A 23,947-nucleotide genomic window follows, 5' to 3' on the forward strand; every position below is an offset into this window, starting at 1 on the left:
ACACAACATGTGTTGAAATGCATTTTAACTCATAATTCTCAAATGCATAAGCCAAGACTTTATCACAAGTCTAATAAAATATGTTGAGTTAACAGGCTAAGAATAAAAGTACTGAAAATGTGTTCAACCCAAATATTATGAATGTCATTTTGAAATAAATATAAAGCTCACAATCTAATCCTTTTTAATATGTTATTTCATTTCACACAAGGTATTAAATAATAAAAGTTCTAATGAGAGCAATTTTATTGATTTTATGATACACTCCATACAAATTTCTTTCTTTACAGTTCAATACATGAAAACTGGTGGATGGAAAGACACAGAAGTTCCATTTACACTTACGAAAAATTGCATATGTAACTAGTATCAATATATTACACTTCTCAAAACACTTGAGAAAACTTTCATTTTAAGCTGCAATCTAAAGAAAATTAAATCGTATAAGAAGCAAATACAAATACCCTTTTTTGTTGCTGACTACAGAAAAACTTATCTAAATCACAGACTTGGATACTGAGTCAGTTGGTGGATAGTTTATTATTAGAGACTGAATTGTTTTGTTGTATAAAAAATTATCAAAATCAGCTTTTACATTCACTGCTTCAGATTGACTAGGCCACCAAATTTTGCCAATCATTTAGATAAATGAAAAATTCTTTTAAAAAATTAAACACCCTTGCTTATTTCATGACTTGTGCATCTTTCATTTGACCAAATTTTGCATTAATTTAAATAAGGGGGGGATGGCAATATAAAAACTATGCTGATACAAAAACTTTATGAATTGCATGCACGCACACACAAAAAAATTAAAACACGTCACTACATCAGCATGAGCAAAGACTACAAATGAAAATTGATTACGCAACTTTATTTGCTTTATAAATATGATGCACATTCTTTCAAGTATTACTAAAAAAAAATAAAGGCAGCACTGCTGTCTTTATAAAGAAAATTCGAAATAATGTTTCAGAATATGCAATATAAAGTTTAGCGTATACAGGAACTGATGAGGGGGCCTAGTAGTGACATGCATGGAATTATCAGAAATATTTCAGTTAAGAATACATGGTTTGCACACTTCCAAAGGAAAAAATTCAATGGTATGAGATGCTGGCATCTACAAAATAGTGTTTAATTAATAGGAAAATTGATTTAATTTTTTTTAGAAATTAATAAATGTTAACATATATCCTTCAATAACAGTAGGAATGTTAAACTAGCATATTGCACATAATTGCCTGGAAAATAATACTTTATTAAGTCTGGTCATTTTTCATTAAGAATTTCATGCCCAATGAATTTTTAAGAAGCATACAAATCAGAGCAGATTTAATAAATGAGACAAGAAAAAAAGTCTTAACCTTTTATAAATTAAATATGAAAGATTGATAATATAGAAGGGGAAAATCTAAATCACATTCAATTTCCACACAGAAATACCATTAGCAGTAATAAAAATTAAATATAAGTGAATTATGTGTCCATCAAAGTCTCATTTCTCTTCAAGAAAAAAGAACCTAACACAAACTAAAGAGTAATTCATTCACCAGCCTAATCTGACGGCCGCTTCTCAGAGAACTTCTTGGTGAATTCCTCTGCATTCTTGAAAAATTTCTTCCGGTCTCTGCTGTACTCTTCTGCCAAATCGGTTCTGAGGGGATGTTCTGGTTCCGGTTCATTGACCAGGGCTACCAGTGCCTGAATAACTTGATCTGTTTTAGTTGCTGGCTTCCAGTTCTCAACACTAATGATAGGCAAACAAACTTGGCCTTTTTCATCAATATTGGGGTGGTAGATTTTAGTGCGGAATAAAATCTTAGGAGGCTTGAAAGGATATTCAGCAGGGAAGTTTATCTCTATTCTAAAGGCACCCTTGTTGTACGGAGCACTGTCAGGCACAATTAAACCCTGCCAGCTCAAGATGTTGGAATCGTCAACACGGATATCACGAAAGCATTTCATATTGGCCTTGCGGATATCCTGCAGTTCTTTTTGCAGACGCCTAGTGGCTGCCATAGTTTATGTTGCACTTTAAAAAAGATGTAGGTCTGCTAGGCAAACTGAAAAATAGAAGTTTGGAATTAGACACAAATGCGCAAAATATGAATTAAGATAGAGAAAAGTTAAAAACACATTTGCATCGTTCCCAAATCTTACTAGTGCAAACAATAATTCCATGAAATAGAGAACTAGTTTTAATAATTTGGAAATGACTGAAATTTGTTTTAATAAAACTTTTGATTAAATTAATACTTTACTCAATTATGAAATAAAAGGAAAATAATTAAAATGTAAATAACTATTAAAATTAAAATATTCTATGTATTAATCATAGGTTTGTTTTGTTGAATTAAAGTCTTGAACTGAAACACAAAAAGTAATTGTAGATAAATTTTGTACTTTTGATAATTAAATGGTGCCATTCATACTCAAAGACCATCAGACTAGAAAGTTGTCAGACCATCAAAAGTTGATTTGGTACAAAACAGATATAACCAAATTTATAACATTTTCATATATTCATCTGTCAATCATCTGTAGCAATAAGGAGATGATGGATAATAAATTATGTACAGTAATGAAAATTAGAAGGAATTATCATTTTGAAATTTCAGCCTCGCTACTGAAAATTGTATTTGATTGGTCCTTAATGATCAAATATTTCTATTTTTGAAAAGTTAAACCTTGAAAAAGGAATATTAACTACATAAAAGCAGCTGCCTTATTCTAAACATAAACACATATACATTTCATAACTTAAAAAAAGATGGTTTAATATACACCTATTTTTTCATTACTTTCAAATTTTATAAAAATTAGAAATTACTTTCAAAAAAGCCAACTAAATTTATTTTATCAAAATCAGAGAAAGGAAAAATTAATATTCATTTTCTGAATATACACTATTTTTGCGGCAAAAATTTGGCCATGATATTCACTGGACAAATGCCAACTGCTTCTGATATCAAAATTCATACCACAGCTCTTAATATAAAGTGAAACAATTCAAACAAATACAAGAATTTTACATTGGATATAATTCCTAATTCAATTCTTTTTCAACAATATAAATAACAAAAGAAATGGCTACCTTGCTTCTTCCTCTATTTAAATGACACTTCAGTCAATGGCATATAACACACAATTAGTTACAGATATTTCCTTTAAGCCGAGGTGGGGGGGCTGGACTAAATAAACAGTTCCATTAACAGAAAATTACACAAGTGCTTTCGTTCTTGTAGTTGAACATTCTTAGCTCTTTTACAAAAAATAAATAGAAAAATAACTAAATCTCAGTGAAAGAAATAAAATACATTGAAATGAAAGATCATTAAATTAACAATTCTTAGAATTACAATACGATTTAGAGTTCAAAATTATTATATTATATATATGCATAAATAAATTGTATACATTTTATCGAACTATTATTATAGATTTGTAAGTTCATAAGGATAATTTAGGAAAACATATGTTTGTATCAAAACGTTACAATTTTTAATCATCATTAGAGAAGTGGGACAAGCAAGATATGTACTTGATTTTGCCATAATCACATAGATCGTATAATTATTAATAATTAAGGTAAACTTTGTATTTTTTCTCTTTTATTGGATTAAATGGCCAATTATTTTTCTTAAAAATATTCAGCTCGAAAAATAATTTTTCATACTGAATTTAAAGGGATTTATAAAATGTAAAAAGAAATTAATTTAATCAGACTCTTCTGACTCTTTCTGAAGAAAATAAGAAAAAGCTTTGAAATAAAAATGGAATGCAAATTACCGTAATGGCAGCAAAGAAAGATATATTGACAGAATCAGATCTCGAGATAAATAATGCAATATAAATAATTAAAATACTTATAAAATTTTTTAGTAATTATTCAGGGTATCTTGAGTTTCAACGGAATGAAAAATTAACTGAATCATCACAATTTTTTTTTTCTTCAGTCCTTTAAGCTTTTAAGTGAAAGAAATAACGAAGTTTATATGCGCTAACTAAGAGCTCAAAGATATTTTTGTACATGATTTGTACATCATGGTCCTTTCTTAAAAATTCTACAAATGTGCAAGTTACATTTTTAAATGGAATTTTTGAGGGGGAGGCAATTAACATTACACTACAATGCATTAATTTAAATAAGAAAAAGAAACTAAAAATACACCACTTACTTAAAACATAAATTATACCATTAAGATTAAAAAAGTCAAAATATTATAATGAGCATCTATTTTCATACCTCACTTCTTTATTATGTATCAGACCAGCTTTAATTAGATTAACATTAACACTAGATCAGAACATTTTTTTTGAAATAATATCAGTTAAATAGACATTTTATAACGGAAAATTAGTGACATATTGCCCACTTAGGAACTATTGTTGAAATATCATCCAAATTTCTTTTCAGCTAAAAATTTTTTTAGTGTTTTCTCTTTTTAATCCTGTGAAGTCTTATTTGTTTCCCACGTCTAAAATTTGAAATTAAAAAATTTAGACTTCTTTTTTATAAACTGTTTTTATGGCCAAATCAGATATTTTACTATAAAAACAAGGAATGCATTGAGAAATAAACCAAGAGAAATTCTTCTTTTAAAAGCAAATTGCATGCACTTTATACAATTAAGGCTTAAAAATTCACAATATAAAAAAAAAATTTATTTCCAAATTATTTTCATAAATGTTAAGCTAATAATTTAATTTTAAATGTATACTGAGGAAGATTTTAATAAAAAGCATTTACATATCAGAATACTGCAAAGACTACTTCTATAATAACATAAATCTCATCATGAAGGGGGAAAAAAAAGTCAAATAAATTGTTTTTAGCCTAGAAAATTCTACATGAATTCTTAAATATGTATTATTTAAATATTCTGTATATTTTTTTAAAAATGTATAGGATCAGACCATAACCACCAACTATGCATATGAAATCATTTTTCATCTTTTATACAAGAAAGATTTCAATATGCTAATATACTATACTTTGTACTATATCAAACAACAAACTGTTTGAGTAATTAATTAAGAAATATAAAGCAATTATTCCAGCTACTTATCTAGGGCTGACAATATTTTACAATGAAAGACAATAATAGACAATATAAAGAGTTTTAATTCATATTTATATTTAAATAAGTTTTTTATATATTTTTATTAAAACACAAACCATAGCCAGTTATTGGATATTTCAATTCACCTGACCCAAAAGAATGATATTATGTAATGTAGGATTTCAATTTAAAGTCCAGTTATCATTAACAGCTACCTCATAAAATTTCAGTTTACTCAAGGTAAATATATAAAAATTAAGCATGATAGGCATATGGAGCATTGGACTTAAATCCAAATATATAATATATCACAAAGTAAGTTTCATTACATTTTCTTTATAAAAATTCTTTACAGAATATTTATAAGCTAGCATAATACTTACAAATTGTATTATGCAACATATATAATCGAACATACATGATGGAGGGGGGGAAAAAAACCATGACCTGCTAGCTACCAAATTGTCATAAATATGCTTGTTTCACAGAGTTCAAATGCTCTCTCAGAAAGAACTTCCTAAAATTTTTAAGTTAACAGATTCAGAGTATATTATTGCACTAAAACCTTTTTTTTTTTTTTTTTTTTTTTCACTACCTTAATGAAACTTTAAATGATACCAGTCTTATTTCTATACAATACTTTCTCTGATTTTTAAAATAAAATACTTTTCATTGTTTCAGTTATTGAATTTATGCTCAAAGCATTATGATGATATTATATAGATTTCTTGAATGCATGATATTGCAAACTAAATAATTAAAAGTGAATTTTAAATAAATTACAATTAGACAATTCAAATATAAAACATTAACTTATGCAAAGCATATTAAAATAAAATAAGTAAACTGATGAGAGATTATCAATATTTTTGAGTTCCATGACTTAATTCGATACATTTAACAAATAATCTTTTCTATATAAAATTAAATGTTGCAATTATAATTTCCATCTCATTACTACTTATAGAAATAATCATTTTTATATCCTATTAAATTTCAAATAATAAAATGAGAAAAATTTTATTAAATGGAAATCAAGACATACAATATATTAGCATCTATTAGTTAAAAAAAGATCCTTAAAAAAGATGGCATAAAAACAGTTTCTGCACAGCAGAGAATAAATCAGGCAAAATATTAGCAGAATAAACAATTAAAATTACTGTTTCATTATGCTTAAACAAATATATAGACATATTAAAAATTTAATTACCAGTAAACAGAGAAAGAAATTGATTTTTTTCTAGATAACTTTATTTAATCATTTATAATTTTTAAAATGCTTAAAGTATTTTAATTTATTATGAAATATAAGCCATATAAATACGTTTTGAATAAAAATACATTAAGTGAAAACAATGAAGTAATAAATTTGAGAAGCGAAATACTTAATATTACCGATTCATGCAACTGTTAAGTGTTCTTTAATTATTTTTTTTTATTTATAGAAAGAGAATTTCTCCGTTGTTTATTAACATTTTTAAACTCCCTTGAATACATCAACTGCAAGAAGTTTTGTTACATACACACTGCATACTATAATAATCTTAAAAATTGGAATGCAAGATTAAATATCAATAAAACATTTAGTTTAATTTATATAATTTTATTTCCAAACCATAATGCACCAATTTTGATATAATTTTAAATTTTCTGTCAGCCAAGACATGCAATTACGATCAGAACGATACAAGTATGTTACACATAAATAATTCAATATGAAACTTAAAAACATAGATAAATACATAATCTGTATAAATCAAACAATAATAATGATGAATAATATCAGAAAATACAAAAACACAGACCATAATAATGCATTACCTTTGACACAGCAAAACATGGGTAGAAGATAACTGGTATCGACCAATCATACACTGAGAAGAGAGAGCACGCACATATAGGTAAACGAATTTGTTCAGCCAAAGAATCAAAAGTAGAAGAATTAAAAGTGGTTTATAATAACCGAAATTAAAAGATATAAGACCTGTGCTATGAATCGCTCCACTAAAAATAGAACTTCAAGAACACAGGCAGATATTGGGCGGCGAAGCTGGTGAAGACGAGCCAAAAGCAAAATGTTGTTACGTCACAAGCCGATCAATATTGAAGCATGTTTCGATATCCAACCATAGGCAACCGAGTCGACCTTCATATACGTTCCTTCGACATTGAATAAATCGAAGCCATTCGATTTATAAAACAGAGCAGCAATATTAAATAAAGAAAATTAAGCGTCGGTAGAATTTTGAGTTTAGGTAGAAGCCAAAGAATTGGGAGTGTATCAAAACAGACGAGTGGGTTGCTATAATGCCGGTTGGCTACAGATTATTAGTAGCGGTTTACCAAAGGAGAGCGCATTCGCTGCAATATGGCGACATCATTCAAGTTAAACGACAACACTTCACTGATTAAGTATGAATTTCCAACTGAGATGGCTTATAAAGAAAATAATATTATACATTTATTTTGTTTAATTATATATTTAATAGAAATTTCAATGGAAAATATTCATTGCCAGTTTCAGATAAAAGAAAAAAAGTAATATTATATATAACTTAAGGATCACAAGTTAGGAGAAATACTCTTTTAAAAAATGTAGTGAGAAATTTCTGAGATGAAACCTTGGTGTAAAGAAAGAATTTCTATGTAGATTGTCAACGCACCTGACAAATTATGAAGCAAATGATATCTTTGATGGGAAGCGGTAGTGGGGTGACTCACCAAATAAAAGAAAAAACTATTTGCATTTTAAAATTATTTTAGAACAGGTTAAAAACAAAGTATACATTTCATGCATCGAATTAAATTTTAATGTCCTTCAAAAGAAATATTAGTGGACTTCAACAAAGTGTTTATTCATGATGATTCTGCACAAAAAGACATGCGGATACGATTTATCACAACTTTCTGCGTCATATTAATTAATACACGATCAAATTGTAGTACTAAAATCAATTTGATCTCAAAATAAAATTTCCGTTATTGCTTATAATTTTGAAATTAAAACATTTATACATGGATTTTTTTCACTGGAGGTTAATTATAATATTTAGAAAATATTTAAATTTTTAATTGAAAAAGAAATCGATTGAGTATACTTTTCATTGTATTGATTTGAAGAATTAAATTTTCAATGAGACAAAAATGCAAAAACTTTAAACCATATGGGCACATTTCAATAGAATAAAAATTAAAATCGAAAATTATTATTATTTTCATGAAGTATATTTAAATTTCTATTTTTTATTTTTACATGTTATTTAGATATAGTGGTAGCATCACGATAAGTTAGTGAATAGAATATTTAATTTTTCTATAAACAAATATCGCATCAATTATAAAAAAAATTTTTGTACCCCTTTCATATGACTTTCAGACCAAACATGGCACTAATATTTTTATTCTTCTTTTTCACGGCTTCTGCCATTTTAATCGCCCCCCCCGCCCACACACACACACACACATACATACATTGCTTTTCTTCCATGAGAATTCATACTCACACTAAGAGAGCTAAATATTTTGTTCTCCCCCAAAATTATCTTCATTATGCCCCTTCTCCACTCCATTTAAATAAAATTTCTATCTGTTCGAGTTCGCAACCCAAAAATGGGATTTTTACACATTTCATAATATAATCAACACGATATATTTATTCGCGATACACGGCGAAAAATTCAAGCATGCACGAATCGGTGACGTCATACACGGCGTGGGTTGAGAGTGGGAACAGTCAAGCTACCCACTTGGCCTCATCCACACACACACACACACATTACCCGGTAGATGATCCCAGCTTTGGCGTCGTATCGCTGATTTTTAAATAGAGTGAAAATAGAATATAACAGATGACATTTTTCTTTTAATTCTATTTTCTGTACTCAATTCCATATTTATAATAAAAATAGGATTGAGTAATAAAACAAATTTAGTAAGATGAGGGTGAAAATATTGATGAGCTCCAGATAAATTTAAAAAATCTGAAAGTAATAAATAGCACTACATAAATGAGATGAATATAAATTCACCCACAAAAAGAAAATTCGCATCGATAATAAATAGATCTTATCAAACTTCTTTCATAACACATTCTTAAATAACGTTATCTTCCACAACAGAAAATAAGCTGGAAACCAGATAACACGAGTCTCCACAATCATTCGTACACTACTAAAGCATCAATGGAAAAGTTCTGTTTCTAGTGATTCGATAGATTCTTCAAATCTATATCTGCGTCATAACACATGCAACTGAATCAGGTAGGTGTAAAAAATTTGATAATAATTACCAGCCGAATTATTATCAAAAATTGCGAACCTTAAAAACCACTTCCCGAAGAATCCAGTAAATTGCAGTAAAAATAAATAAATCGTATTTAAGCAGGGGATGAAAATTTTAAAAGTAGAGGATTAAAATTATCGAATATACTATTAAAAATTTGGAATATACTGTTAATTTTTTAATATACTGTTCAATTTAAATTTTGGTAAGATGAATGAAGATAGATATATAATTTGATAAGATAGATGATCATTTACTCTTTTTTCATTTCCTACTTCACAATAATGTGCACAATGTTTTTTTAAATTAAAGAAAAAACTGTCTTATAGAAATGTCATTTGGTTTTAGCTCACAATATACGACACACAATTAAACATTTCTATTTGTAATAACCTTGTTTGGAGATTCAGCATGTTCTTTTTAAATAATTATAAAAATTATGAAATAATGATAAAATCGTTCTAGTTACTGTATTAGAACGGAATATTCAAAATGTTTTTTTTTTTTTTGGCACTACATAATAATAACATTATATAAGTTTTTATAAAAATCAAAATTTAAACAGACGTAATTATGCATTCAAAAAGTTCACAATCATATAAAAAAATTAAAGTTATTCAAATATATGAAATATATATAAAAATCTGTCTATAAATATAAAAATCTGTCTAAAAAAACCAATCTGGTTTATATGGATTCATATAATATAACAACAAAGATCACTGTACGTTTGATTAAAATATGAATACAAGAAATGGCTACAGTTATTTTTCAGCTAATGAGAGTTCATATTTTCATTCTGAGCAGCAGCATTATCACTCCATTTGCAATTATGAATCTATTTATAAAAATTACTTTAGAAATACGGGCTGAATATTAACATTTTATTATAAATTCCACTAGGTATTTGGTTTCGCGTCGATAGTAATTAAACGGCAATTATTCATCGATCAAAATAAAAATCACACAAAACATTTATCTGTAATTTTTGTACATGTAAATTATATTTCTGTACTATTCACTCGATTTTAAACAAACAAAATCGAAAAGTAAAAGGCAGAAAAAGGAATTCAACATTCACTTTTCAGAAAAATCTTTTTAAGATAAATGCTGGCACTATTTTTAGAGCATTTATTTCTTTGTTATAATTTTCTTCAATTAATATGAAAGGGCTTATCATTCTGAGGTATTTATTCATTCCTTTATATCTATATATTTATCCCCTTTTGAAAAATAGATGTATCAGAAGTTAACATTTCTGCATCCCAAGCGTAAATAGCATTTCATAAGCATTCATTCGAATGCTTGGAACATGGCAAGGAAATACTCCCAGTTCATTTTATCATTTAAGACAAGGGCGTTCATTTATCTATTTACTTTCCCATCCGAAATAAAGTTTTCATTTTAAATAGCAAATCTGGGGGGGGGGAGGGGGGGAATCAAAATTCGTTAATTATCGGATTCATTTTGAGGAAACTCTTTGCGCCGAATTCATTTTTTCTTTTTTAAAATATTTGCTAACCATTATCTAAAAATTTAAAAAGAAAGTTCTATAAAACTTTTGGCTTTTTTTTTTTTTTGAAGTTATGAAGAAAGTTTAAGATTACACTGCTGTTTCTCAGTTGCTCATCTTGGTGAACAAAAAATTAGGTATTAAATGTGAAATGTTAGTTTGGACCGAGTCCCCAGTTAAAAATGTCGCCAAGCTTGGCACTGTTGCGGAAAGAAAAAAAAAAAAAAAAAAAATCAATTCATTGCTAATCTAGCAATTCTGGCAAATATAACCACGTTGCAGTACTCGGGTTCAGTAGTAACAGAAAATATTTTATAAAAACCACACGCGTCCTCCTACACACACACACACACACAAAAAAAAAAAAAAAAAAAAAGAGTGGCGGAAAAAAATTAAATACAAATTCATGACACCTAGCTGCTCAGTGGCAGAGTAACTTGAGCGAGTCGCAGTGACGGACGAAATTTCGTTTTTTTATTCAGTGGATACCTATAATGCGTGACGAACCGGCAATGTGCATTTGGTGTTGGAATAGTGCTGACGAAACAACGGATCGGTATTCCACCTGTACGAAAGAGCAGGCAAGTGATTTTATTGCTCGTACGTTCTCGTCATAACAAATTTCATTCAAGATTACATTCCCGTTAACCCTAAGAATTGCAGCGCATCATTGTAATTAACCCACACGTATGTATACGATTTTTAAACATTGGATTCCCCATCCCATCTTTCTATTTTTTATTCCGCTCATAACTTCGGATAGATTTAAAAATTTATTTATCTCACATTTAAAGAAGCAACAACATGCGTTTTTTACAAAAATCTATCGCCATGAAGAAAAAAGTTGTACTACACACCATATATTTATAAAACCAAAACTTTGATCGGATATACATTTCAAGTAATAATCATTTTTGTCTCATCGTGCATTATTAAAGCATAAATACAACTAATTAGAAATAATACCTCATATGAGTAGAAATTTTTCCCTCTCTTATGATTAAGTTCTCGAAATTAAAAATTGTTATTCATTCTTACATCACATGAAAATTTAAAAATTCTGCCGATAAATATTCAAAGAAAGTGAAAAAAATTCCATTTTTTTCACTGCTTGCACTTAAAAGATGCATCCATTTTTCAATGATGTACAATATACTTTTGTTTCTCAGCAGTTAAGATTTTTATCAAACTATATTTCAATGAGATAATAAAACTTCCGCAGGCATCTTGTGAATATATCTCGGATTCAACTTTCCGGATACACATTAAAACAGAAATACATGCAACAAAAAGACAAAATTAAATTCTAAAAAAAAGTTTCTGTAAACGAGTAATCCTTTTTAACTTTTGATTTAAGCACTCGTATGTTATACAAAATTAAAAACAACTATGCTGAATTTTAATGGAGAAGGAATATTACCTGTGGTGCGCGTACTACAGATATTTTCTATATATTTATAGCAAACGCAGTGTTGGTGTTTAAAAAGTAGGCGTTAACCCTGAAAATTGCTTTGACTGTCAAGAGAACAAGCATCTTTTTTGCATAAATTATTTCAACATTATTAGCATTCTACAACTTCACTTCTATACAAAACACTATTGAAAGGTGATTTTAAATCATGAAAAAAATGCAGCAGTTAATTACAGTAAGTAAATTCTTATTCTTGACTGAAAGCAAAAACGTTCACAAATTAAATATTTAATTTGAAATTGTTTTCAATTACAACTTGTTCATATTTATTTTATAAAAGAAAATGGTTTTATAGACCTTTTTCTAAGATTTATATTGAAACTTATCAATTTAAAAATCATATTTACAGTTCAAATATTTTAATTAGAAACAAATATAATAACTCAATATATATATATTTGGTCCACACCAAAGACCACTGCTCAAAAGTTATTTTGTTAAAAAAAATAGAAAATTAATTCAATATAAAAAATGGCATATTGTAATTCAGGAAATTAGATATTGCTGTAAAATTAGAAAAGAAATATACATGTCTAAAATAATTTCACACATACACCTGCCTTTTTATTGACAAAAAATGCAAAATATATGTACTTTTATATTATACAGCTTTTGAATTCTTATATTGAATCTCTTAATGAAGTTAAGGATCCTCAGCCCTAATTTATAAATTACTACTTGAAAGTTTTCATATAAACAACATTCAATCTTATGTTTTTAGAGCATATGTGAAATGATTGCTTGGAGTTCTTACACTAAATGCTGGCAACATATATTTTGGCTATGGAAGAAATATGAAATAAATTCATAAGTTGATATTACAACTTTAAAAGACTTAATTTTAACAAGAATAACACTTTTAAAAAATACAATCTAGATAAATATTACCAAACAAATAAATGTTTGAGGAGCAAGATGCAAGGAAAACACCATGGAATGCCAATATGCATTAAAATAATTTTTTAAAGAAATATTTTTGATTGCATTTACATTTTTGTGCAAATATTTTTGGTTATGTTTGCATTTCTAAGAAAATATTTTTGGTTTAGTTCTGATTTTGTAATCCATCCTTTTAAAAGCCTTGATTATTCAATGTTTCTTCAAAATTTAGCCTATTGTTTGAAACCTTATATGTTAATTTTTAATCTTGATACGACAATAATAGTTAGTGGGATGAGGAATGACTAATTGTAAATACTACAAAGTAAATAGATACACAAACATATATGAATAATTGTTTGAAGTAAGAGAAATAATAGCTTAGAAATGAAATTAATGCAACTGAAAACCTATTTCCTGAATTTTAAGATGGCATAAAAATTAATTCTATGGAATGATAAATTCAGAAAGCTATGGCAGAAAAATATAAAATTCCTTTCATTCACATTTCAATCCTTTTGGGAGGCACAGTAATCCTCCCCCCCCCCACTCTTCTTTAAAACACAGTGGTATTAAAGTGCCCTACTTTTTTGATGGGTAAGCATGCATGTAGGGATATATTTTGAACCATTATTTGTAATTACTATTAATGAAATCATATAGCTCAGTGGTCTATTTTATGGCAAAAAAATTTAATAAATAATAATTCAATTACATTTTTATATTATGTTACTCCTTTATTAATAAAAATAAATCAAATTCATTCAATTTTTTTTAAAAATAAAATTTTAATGCACCATGGATTTTTATTTCTAAAAATCTGTAGCTCAAGGATTAATATAATGGTAACTACCTTTCTACGTGATAAAAAACATGTGTCCAGAATTTTTTTTTAATCAAGAAGTGGGAAATTGCATAGTTTAAATGAATGAACAGGCATTCAATATATATATATATATATATATATATATATATATATATATATATATATATAGAGAGAGAGAGAGAGAGAGAGAGAGAGAGAGAGAGAGAAAACTTTTGTGAATGAGAGTTATTTCAAAATAAAATGAGGGGAAGGGGAAGCAACAGAAAGAAAGAAATAATATGTCTTGTATTTTATTCAACATTATTTCTTTCTAGCATTTTTTCTCATCGACAATAAAATTATATATTAATAAATTTTCATTTCACTGAAAATGTTAGTAAACATGGTTCAATGTTCTAAAACAGTTTTTTTTTTTTTTTTTTGTTGTTGTTATTGTTGTCTTAGACAGTAGCAACAGGCCAAATAAGTCATCTCTAAATTATAATTATTTGTTTTGATTATTTTACAATATGAAAAATCTCCTTATTCTGAAAAGAAGTAAATTTTTCCCATTGATATAAAGATATCAAAAGTCTTGAATAGTTTTCACAAATATAAACTAAAACACCTGATTTTCAATTAATAAATACATTAATAATACCATTTTCCTTTCCTTCAGTTAGTATAAACAATTTAAAAAATATTTATAAATATAGATAAAAGCTTCTTTTACTTACACAATTTCTTCAGATTTTTAACATTTATAAACAAAAATATTGTAGAAAAAAAATCTGTTTGATAAAGTTTATAAATAAATAAAAAATTTGACATTAATTAATGATATATACAAGGAAATCCATTTAAAATTAGGTTTAAGAAAGTTTTAAAATATTTTAAAGTCAAGCTGGCTCTCTTAACTAGTTCTATTTTTAAAAGTCAGAAGTTCAATACAGGATAGCAATCTATTAGCATAAACAATATCTTACACAATGCCAAATATATCTCTAATTCCAGAATTATTATATATGAGGAATAGCTTCTAAATATTCTACAAAATAATGATCATTTTTCACTGCACCTAAAAGCCATATACTCTTAAAATATTGAGAATAATAATATTAAATTTTCATAAACATAATTTGAAAATTATTACCTCTTTTTCAGAGATTTTTTTTTCTTTCTGTTACAATTTAATCTTATTTATATAAAATAATCTGATTGCATAAAAATAATATCTAATATTTAAAAATTGTAAGATATTAACTGCTACTAATATCTCTCATCCCCCCCTTTTTTTTTCTTTATCTTTTTCTAAAGATCATGTATAATACAACTAAATTAAGAATTGTACAAGGCTTTTTTATGTTACTAATGAGTTTGTTTTCTCAGTGAAAAAAACTCATTAAATCTGTCAAATTTGTTTAACTTCTAAATAAATTGGAAAGCTTAAATAAGTATTTAAACCTTGATGTATTTTATCTTCAAAAAGAAATGTACAAGCCTTTAACCTTTTATGGGTCCAATTTAAAGAATTCTGGCATGAATCGAACCATGTGTTTCTAAAATTTGTTGTCTAACTGAAAGGTTAAAAAATCTGCAAGTCAAACAATTTGTTTTCATTATTATTATTTTACTGATATGTTTCCTGAAATAGATTAAATAAAATTCAAAGTTTTTTTCTCTAGTCTTAGAAATCACCATAAATTTTATTCAATCGGGAAAAACAGGTCAGTTAAAAAATACTCCACGGTCAAAAGTTCTAAATAAAATTTTGAGTTCACATTAATTTATTTCATTTTTATAATATAGCACTTTGTTTTCAAGATGAAATACATAAAATATCCAAAAAAAGGAAAAACTGTTTTTATAGAAATTTAAAATAAACTTGAATTACATTTAAACTAGTATAGAAACAATAGTTTGTGTATTTGTAGAAGCTACACCCACCAACATTTCCAGCTTTTATTCTACACTGTTTTTTATTCGAAAGTAATGAAATATAAAATTTATCTACTTCATGAAAGAGTAACAGTGAATGTTTATTTTAGCAACACATTATTCAAATTGCTTATATATATATATTATATATATATGCATGTCTATGGTTTATATATAAACCAAAGGCATATCTATTGAAGCATACCTTTATTTTTACAGATTTCACTTTTCATAAATAAAATCAATCCTAAAGGAGCAAAAGCAGAATTCAAATATCAATCATTCACACAAAGTATTTATTGAAGAAGTACACATAATCTTACTATCTTATAATCTATATGTAATTAAAATTTGCTAGTTTTTCTCAATCAATATTCATAATCAATTCATTTCTCATTAATTTCTTACACCAGTAAGTATTTTTCGATAAACATATATGAATTTTATCTCCCCTAATAAGAATTTTAACAAAAGTTATACTGAAAATTGCATGGACATTCTTGACAAGATAATTTTTTATAAATTATAGTAATTATATCAGGATATAAAATTTTGGTTTTCTTTTGAAAAAGCAAAGCATTTAAATTTTCTACAGTTTAATTTTATCTGTAGAACCATACAACCTTTTACGATACAGGTTGAAAAATATCTGAAATGAAAGCTAACTTCTAAATTAGGAATGCAATATCTGTTTATTACTTAAAGCTAACTAAAAACAGCTTCTTTTCATGCATTAAAAACACATTTCAAAAGTGAACACGATTAAAAGGAGCAACATTTGCAATGCTGACATTCTTAATAATATCATAATCCAACAAATTAGAATATCAACACACTTCATTAAAAAAATCGGTTGATATATTTAATTTTAAATATTTTATTGTGTTTGGAATGTCACTGAAAATGCAAAACAATACAACAGAAATTTCAATTTAAAATCTTACTATGAGTTGATCGAATTATTTTCCGTGATCGAAGAGCATCTCTGGAAAATCCATCAGTGAGAATACATATGAAGCAGTAATCCACAGCAAAAGAAAGTTCTTTTTAAGAAACATAGCAAACGCACATAAACGTTATACAATTTTTTTTTACGAAATGAAGAATGGTAAATATGAAGCAGACTTTAAAAAAGTTCTAAAAAGAAAGCATTGAAAATGTATTCAACGCATTTGGAGTAGGCAAATTAAGATTCGAATGAATTCATAACCGCATCGCAAGCTACCGCATAGCCGACTTACCTACAAAGAGAGAACGGAGCGATCGCTGACGTCATACTACATCCGGGAATGCGTATCCACCCCACAAGAGAAATTATTAGCCGCGTTTTATGCACTTAAAAAATGATTCATTTTATAAGAAGTCTATGCAATTACAATGGAATAAAAGAGAGAAATGATACAAAAATTTTATATTACATCCAGCTTTTTTCCAAATTAAATAACATGGGGAATATATTTCAAAATTTTCTAAGATGTTTGGAAATTTTATAATGTTTCCAACTCGGAACATTGTTTAAACGCTTCTAGAAAGATTATTCCATTTTATATTTTAAATTTAATATATATATTATATATATATATATATATATATATATATATATATATATATATATATATATATATATATATATATATATATTCATTCTTGGAAATTTAATCTTTAAAAATTCAATTTTTGTTGACAAATATATCATGAAAACCGAATGAAAATCATGACAAAACAGCCTCTTTATTCATAACTTTTCTTTGTAAATCTGATTTATTTTTCACTTTTTGTAGTAAGGATGCCACGCATTGCAGCGGAAGTATTATAATCTGCCAGTTAATATCACGCAAAATGATTTTAATACATTATGAGCCGTCGTTATTGCGTGTAAATTTACATATAGAGACGTGCGAAACAGAGCCGGACTAAAGCAGAGACATACGGGGCAGTTGCCCAGGGCCCCCACATCAGAGCCCTCCCCCAATCGAATAGAAAGTTTATGTTACGTTTCCTTCTTTAATGAACTTTTTTTTAAACAAAATATCAGTACAGTGTAAAGTCCGTCAGTTTTATGCTAACTTCTTCACTAATCTATCGTATAAACACACACACACACACAAAAAAAATCTATATTTTATAGATTTTTTACGAAAATCTATATTTCATATATATAGAGGGGAGAGGCCACAGAAGTTTTTGAACCAATTAGCCTAAGTCGGGTCCTGCGGCGAAATACAGATTTATTAAATACAATAAAAATGAAAGAATGTTTGAAGGAGACTTTTATAGTCATTTTCTTCAATACCAGTAATTATAAAAAAGAAATATTCAGTTCTGCAAGAAGCGGAATTCACCTTCTTCAAACTAAAGCCTGTAGCAGAAGAAAGCAAAAAAGGAAATTTTCAAATTATTTTATGTACATAAGATTAATGAGTACCCAGATCCGAAAAGCCATAAAGAGTAATGGATGAATTTATGTATCACAGAAAGGGACATGAATGCAAACATTGCGTTAGCTTAAAATAATTGACTACTCACACACACACACACACACACACACACACACATATATATAAGGTACTGATTGAAACATGTGTACTATGTCGGTATAAGTATGATTATAAACATTAAGAAACAAGAGTACTTTATTTTAAACATAAAAGTTTTCATTCATTATCTTATTTCTTGTCAATCTTGATTAGAAATATTACAGGCGCAAATTTTTAAGAAATTTCTTTATTAAAAAATTTTTTAAATGATTCCTGTTTTAATAAAACAATCTTGCACCGTCTGTGAATATACAGCTAACAATGAGAGAGAAGTAAAAGCCCATTTTCTGCGCAGTCTCTGAAGCCCCGCCCTCGCCGAATAAGTGCCCTTCCCGCGATGCACCGCTCATTAACTTATTCTCTTTTGCTTCTCAGGATCCCATTGCTCTCGGGCCTCCGAACAAGATGGCCACAGAAGAAGAGCTGACGGGTCCCAGTTATGCTGGCCTATCCATGGAGACGGACCGCGGAATACCGGGTCACATCGGCAAGGAGAAACAATTGCACAGTGCCACCGGCTACAATATAGTCATTGACAGCGAAGGAAACGTCTACGGCACACGGGAGCCTTACAACCAAGAAGGTAAAAATAATGGCATTTCTCCTTGTTTTTGAATGAGTAACCGGCGACGGCGTGGTCCATCTTCATTGATCGGTCGGTATTTCAAGGAGAGTTTAAAAGACATGCTGCACTTCCCATCCTTTTCAGTTTCGCTAAAAACTTTAGTCTGACTTAATGTTCTATCAGATGACAAATTTTGCATAGCATCAGTATGACAATATCATACTGCAGTTTAGTTATAAATAAATCACGATTTTTAAAACAAAATTTTATTAAAATTTTAAAAAATTGATATATTTAAAATTGTATTGAAATAGCAGAGCACAATAGTAGATTTAATTATGTATGCACAAGACAGATAAATTGTGAAAAGATAAACTATAACTTCAAATGATTAAAATATTTTTAAATGGTTTAAATCAATGATAATAAATTTTAAAAAATGAGAACTGAATTTGAACCCACAATCTCTTTTTTATCTGATTACAATAACACAAACAAGGCAGCAAGAGATTCTTAGATCAACTTTCCTTTTGCAGCAATACCAAGATTTCCTTAGGACAGTAATTGCAATTTTGAACTGCCGTCAAAGAATCAGAATACCTCAGCCGACATCCACTGTATAGATTTCTATATCACATAATGATGAGACTTTTGACAAATATAATTTGTGTCAAGTTAGTATACATGTTGAAAAAAAAATCAATGGAATTGGATTTGAACCCACAATCCTCCAATCCCAAAACACCATCAGATTACTATAACCAACTACTTAATTCTTATCACTCAATTTCTACAGTAACCTTTGCAGACAATCAATTGTTTTAGCCTCATACTTCATTAAACTTTTCTACTTAAAAAAAAAAAAAAGAGAAAAAAATTGATAACTGAAGCTTAATTATCAAACCATACATCAACTATAAATTATACACACAAATTTTTTTTAAAGATTTCATATAATATAATGTGATGCTAAATTAAAACACTTTAATTGAAAAATGAATAATGATAAAACTGCTGCCAAATGTCTTAGAAAATAAAAAAATCTGGAACCAATTTGAAACTTCTAAAAATTTCACTCTTTTTGTTACTTGGTTAAAATAACTATTCTTTTGACATTTCCAAAACATTAAACTATTTAATAATATGTTGGTCAAAAGAAAAAAAAAATGATAATTAGAGATTTGTCAATCATCTACTGATAACACAAATACATCACTATATTCTAAATTCTAATCTATCTAATTCAAGCATTCCTCGTCTATCTAATTTCTGACTTCAATATCAAAAGTTTGGCAATATTTTGTCTGAAAATGCTACAGAAAAGAAAAAATAGTTTCATCCTCAATATTATAATCTGAAAAGATTCAAGATTCATGTCATCAATAATCTAATACAGACATTAAAAAAAGGCATTTCACCATAACCCCACTACATGACTATATAAAAAGGCAGACCCATTTCACGTAAAGATTATTCAAACATGTCAAACTCTGGGCAGCTAATAGTTCCACCTCTCTTCACATGTATAGCAAATTTATTAATATGTAAAAAAAAATAATACATACTGGAATTCCTTAAGCTTACCTTACCTAATGAAATACAAATTTACCGATTATGAAACATAATATTCATCAAAGACAAATTAAAATCAGACTGAATTGTTAAAAACAACTCACTAAATCTAAATATTAAAACTAAATTTAAAGCTACACAGATTTTAAATCTCAGATTAATTTTTTTGAATAAAAAGTGAATTACGACTTGAAAGCAATCACTATGAACATTATTTATATTTAATTTTAAAATATTGTAACTGAAAAAAAACCACCATTAATTTTACTTTTTTACTTTTTTTTTTCATTATAAGCACATGTTTCGATGGAAATCAGATTTATACAGGAACGTAAACTAATTAGACTGGATTTTTGCTTTTGTTAGTCTCTGCGCACGACCTGTATAAACAGAGTAAAACATATAGCTACGGGGAAAGAAAAAAAATATATAAAATACAATGAATAAAAAAAATTAAAAAAATTAAAACAATAAAAAAATATAAAATACAAACCGTTTGATTTTCAAGAAGCTTCAACATTTGGAATAAATAACAAAATAAATAGGAGGGAACTAATTTGTTTTAATGGAGGGGGAAAAAATAAAGCATAATTTATTATGAAACCCAATATTATTTTTCAAATTCTACATCAGTAATATGATAAATTAATGAATTTATAAAAGCTATATTTTGTTAAAAATATAATATTCTAATAGCTACAAAATTTTTTATATAATTTAAAATCTGGTAAATGAGACAGAAGTTCTAAGTGGATTATAATTTGCCCATACACACATTCACTCATATGAAATCATTCAATGAAATTCTTGAAATTAACATTCACTCTTCTGCTTAACAGAAACAAAGAATTTTGTTAAATTATAGAATTTTCCAGTACAAAAAAAGTCATACAGTGAAAGCTTTTGAAAAAAAAATGTTTAAAAGATTTGACCATCTCCATCAATAAGATTAATAAGTAATTTTTGAAAATACATTCAGTGAAATTTAAAATCTTTCATTTATAAAATTTCTATTATTTAAAATGCAATAATTACAAAATTTTCCTTGCAGCTATTCTACAATTTCACTCGAGAGCACCAGGAGAAGTTCAAATCAAAGGGAAAAAAACTGACATGTACCTAGCAATGAATGATAAAGGAAAAGTTTATGCAGAGGTAAGATTTTATCTGCATTTTTTGTCTTTAATAATAATAATATTAAAAAAAACTGCCATTTTTATATCAAATAAAGTAATGAATTTGAAATTTTCTCACAAAAAGTGGTTTCAAAGGTTCCTTCAAAATTATCAGACATATTTGGAAATATGCAGGGATATGTGTAAGCTATTTAATGCAATATTGTGACTTTTTAAAACAATAATCAGTATAATTAATTCATTAATATCTTTAAATATGCATTGTTTAAAAATATATTGTAGAAACATTTTTTTTTATTTTCACATTATTCTTGTACGAATCAATTTTCCTGAAAAATCCTTTTAAATATTAATAACACATAAGTAACATTCACCAATAAAATTAAACTTAAACAAAATTATTAATTTTTGCATTTCAAATAAATTCAGTGAAATTACTGAAAGCAAGATTGGTTTTCCTATATAGAAAAAAATCTTTCATCAAAAGAAAAGAGGGGAGGAAGTTGATAGATGTGTGGCAGTTAAAAAAACCATAATTCTATAAGTGAATTAATCATGTATACAATTATCATAAAAACAACTGAACAAAATTTTGAAAATTGCAAGATTTTATTCATCAACCTCTTGTTTTTTTTAAACCGTCAACTGAAATTTTTTAAACCGTCAACTGAAATTTTTGAAATTCTTTTGTATCATGATATTTTTTTTTGTATCATTAATGTAAAGTAAGATATTGAAGATATAGATGGAATAATTAAAACCAGCTATAAATAATTGTTTCCTTAATAAGAAAACTTTTTTCTATTCTCTAAGTTTTATTAAAATTCTTTTCCCTTTTAGAATTTTTTTTTCATACCTAGAATATGAAAGATAAAAACATCCAAATATCTTAAATATTTAATATAGGAATTACTTAGGATGAGCTTGGTTAACATAATAAATTATTGAATTTACATGTCTATATTATATAACAATTGATGCTTGTCAAGATGTCCACTTAAAATCTGTCCCATGAGTTTTAAAAAGATACTGAATATTACCAAGTAAGAAATGGGCCAAGAAGTCAAGAATTTCTTCAAGATTTGCTAATATAAAAAACTTCAAAAGCGATTTATTTAAATTTAAAGCTTTATAATAATAATAGTACTTATCACTTCTATACTACATTATATTAATAGCAAAAAAGTCAAAATTTTATTAGATAATACAATACAGTGAAAAATGTAGTCAGTATTTATTTTATTGGGTACCTCAAATCTTCAGAATTAGTTTCTAAAGTTTGTTAGATTATTCTACCAATAGAGATGTGTTTAATTTTCCATTATGAAAAATTAAACAATTTTCTTTCTCAAAAATTATTTTGATGTAATGCATGCCTTATATATTTTCCAGCAATATAATTTTAGTCTTATACACACAACTACATATGTTATATCAAAATGAGTCTATTTGATCTACTATTTATTAACTTACAATGTCTTTCAAGAATAGTTAAGAATGACTACTTTAAACATTTTTAATACAATAGTCGTGAGATTTTTGAATGCAGAATTTTTTTCATGGAAAAGTAGATATCAAAAGAACAAGATATACAGACTCAACTATTATCAGTAATAATGCAAGTTGACAGTAAAATAAATGATAAAAGGTGTATCACAGGCCAAATTAAATACTTTTGAAAATTAATCTTAACTCATTCGTATAATACTAAGTTTTAAGCATCAATATTTAATGTTTTCTTCATGGAGGCATTTTGTTTAAAAAGAAATTTCAAGTTTTAAGCAATTCTTGTTTTTACCTTGGAAACATAGAAAGGCATGCCACATTAGTCATTGGCATATTGTAATAAATTTTTATATCTGTCAATCTAAGTTTTCATTGATTTTAAGCTTATTGAAATAATAACTATGAATACAATAGTTACGAGAGTTATGAATATTTATAAAAACGGAAATAAAACTAGTTACATTAAAAAAATATTTCAGCAGTAATATAAAAAAAAATATTCAAACTAATAGAATAAAAGTTATTTAAAAATTCTGCTCCTAAAAAAAATCAAGTTCAATTAGCATAATTTAATATGAGCCTTAACTTTCCTATTTTGATTTCACATAATATTACCAATGGCTTATGAATTACAATTCTTTTAAAAATAATCAAATTATGAAGTTCCCTTTGAGC

At 27.1% G+C, this 23,947-nt stretch overlaps 2 protein-coding genes across 7 annotated transcripts in view; one reads left to right on the top strand and one right to left on the bottom strand.

Moving 5' to 3' along the window:
• Positions 1-228: 228 nt before the first annotated feature.
• LOC129980184 (ubiquitin-conjugating enzyme E2 L3-like) overlaps positions 229-23,947 on the bottom strand; it is a 33,827-nt gene continuing 10,108 nt past the window's right edge. The window contains exons 1-2 of one of the 3 annotated variants that reach the window (XM_056090782.1): positions 16,901-17,180; positions 229-2,066 (exon numbers count right to left, since the gene is read on the bottom strand). In XM_056090782.1, the coding sequence (XP_055946757.1) occupies positions 1,558-2,022 (465 nt within the window). In that variant the 5' untranslated portion in view covers positions 2,023-2,066; positions 16,901-17,180 and the 3' untranslated portion in view covers positions 229-1,557. Of the gene's footprint in view, positions 2,067-6,890; positions 7,383-16,900; positions 17,181-23,947 lie in introns of those variants that run through there. The other 2 variants (XM_056090779.1, XM_056090781.1) reach the window with 2 other exon arrangements.
• Positions 9,169-23,947, top strand: part of LOC129980138 (fibroblast growth factor 1-like) — a 35,801-nt gene continuing 21,022 nt past the window's right edge. The window contains exons 1-3 of one of the 4 annotated variants that reach the window (XM_056090777.1): positions 9,169-9,328; positions 18,869-19,076; positions 21,682-21,785. In XM_056090777.1, coding sequence (XP_055946752.1) covers positions 9,314-9,328; positions 18,869-19,076; positions 21,682-21,785 — 327 coding nt within the window. In that variant the 5' untranslated portion in view covers positions 9,169-9,313. Of the gene's footprint in view, positions 9,329-11,151; positions 11,551-12,397; positions 12,510-18,868; positions 19,077-21,681; positions 21,786-23,947 lie in introns of those variants that run through there. The other 3 variants (XM_056090775.1, XM_056090778.1, XM_056090776.1) reach the window with 3 other exon arrangements.

Source organism: Argiope bruennichi, chromosome 1 (genome assembly GCF_947563725.1).
Source record: "Argiope bruennichi chromosome 1, qqArgBrue1.1, whole genome shotgun sequence".
In the NCBI taxonomy this organism is placed as follows: Eukaryota; Metazoa; Arthropoda; class Arachnida; order Araneae; family Araneidae; genus Argiope; species Argiope bruennichi.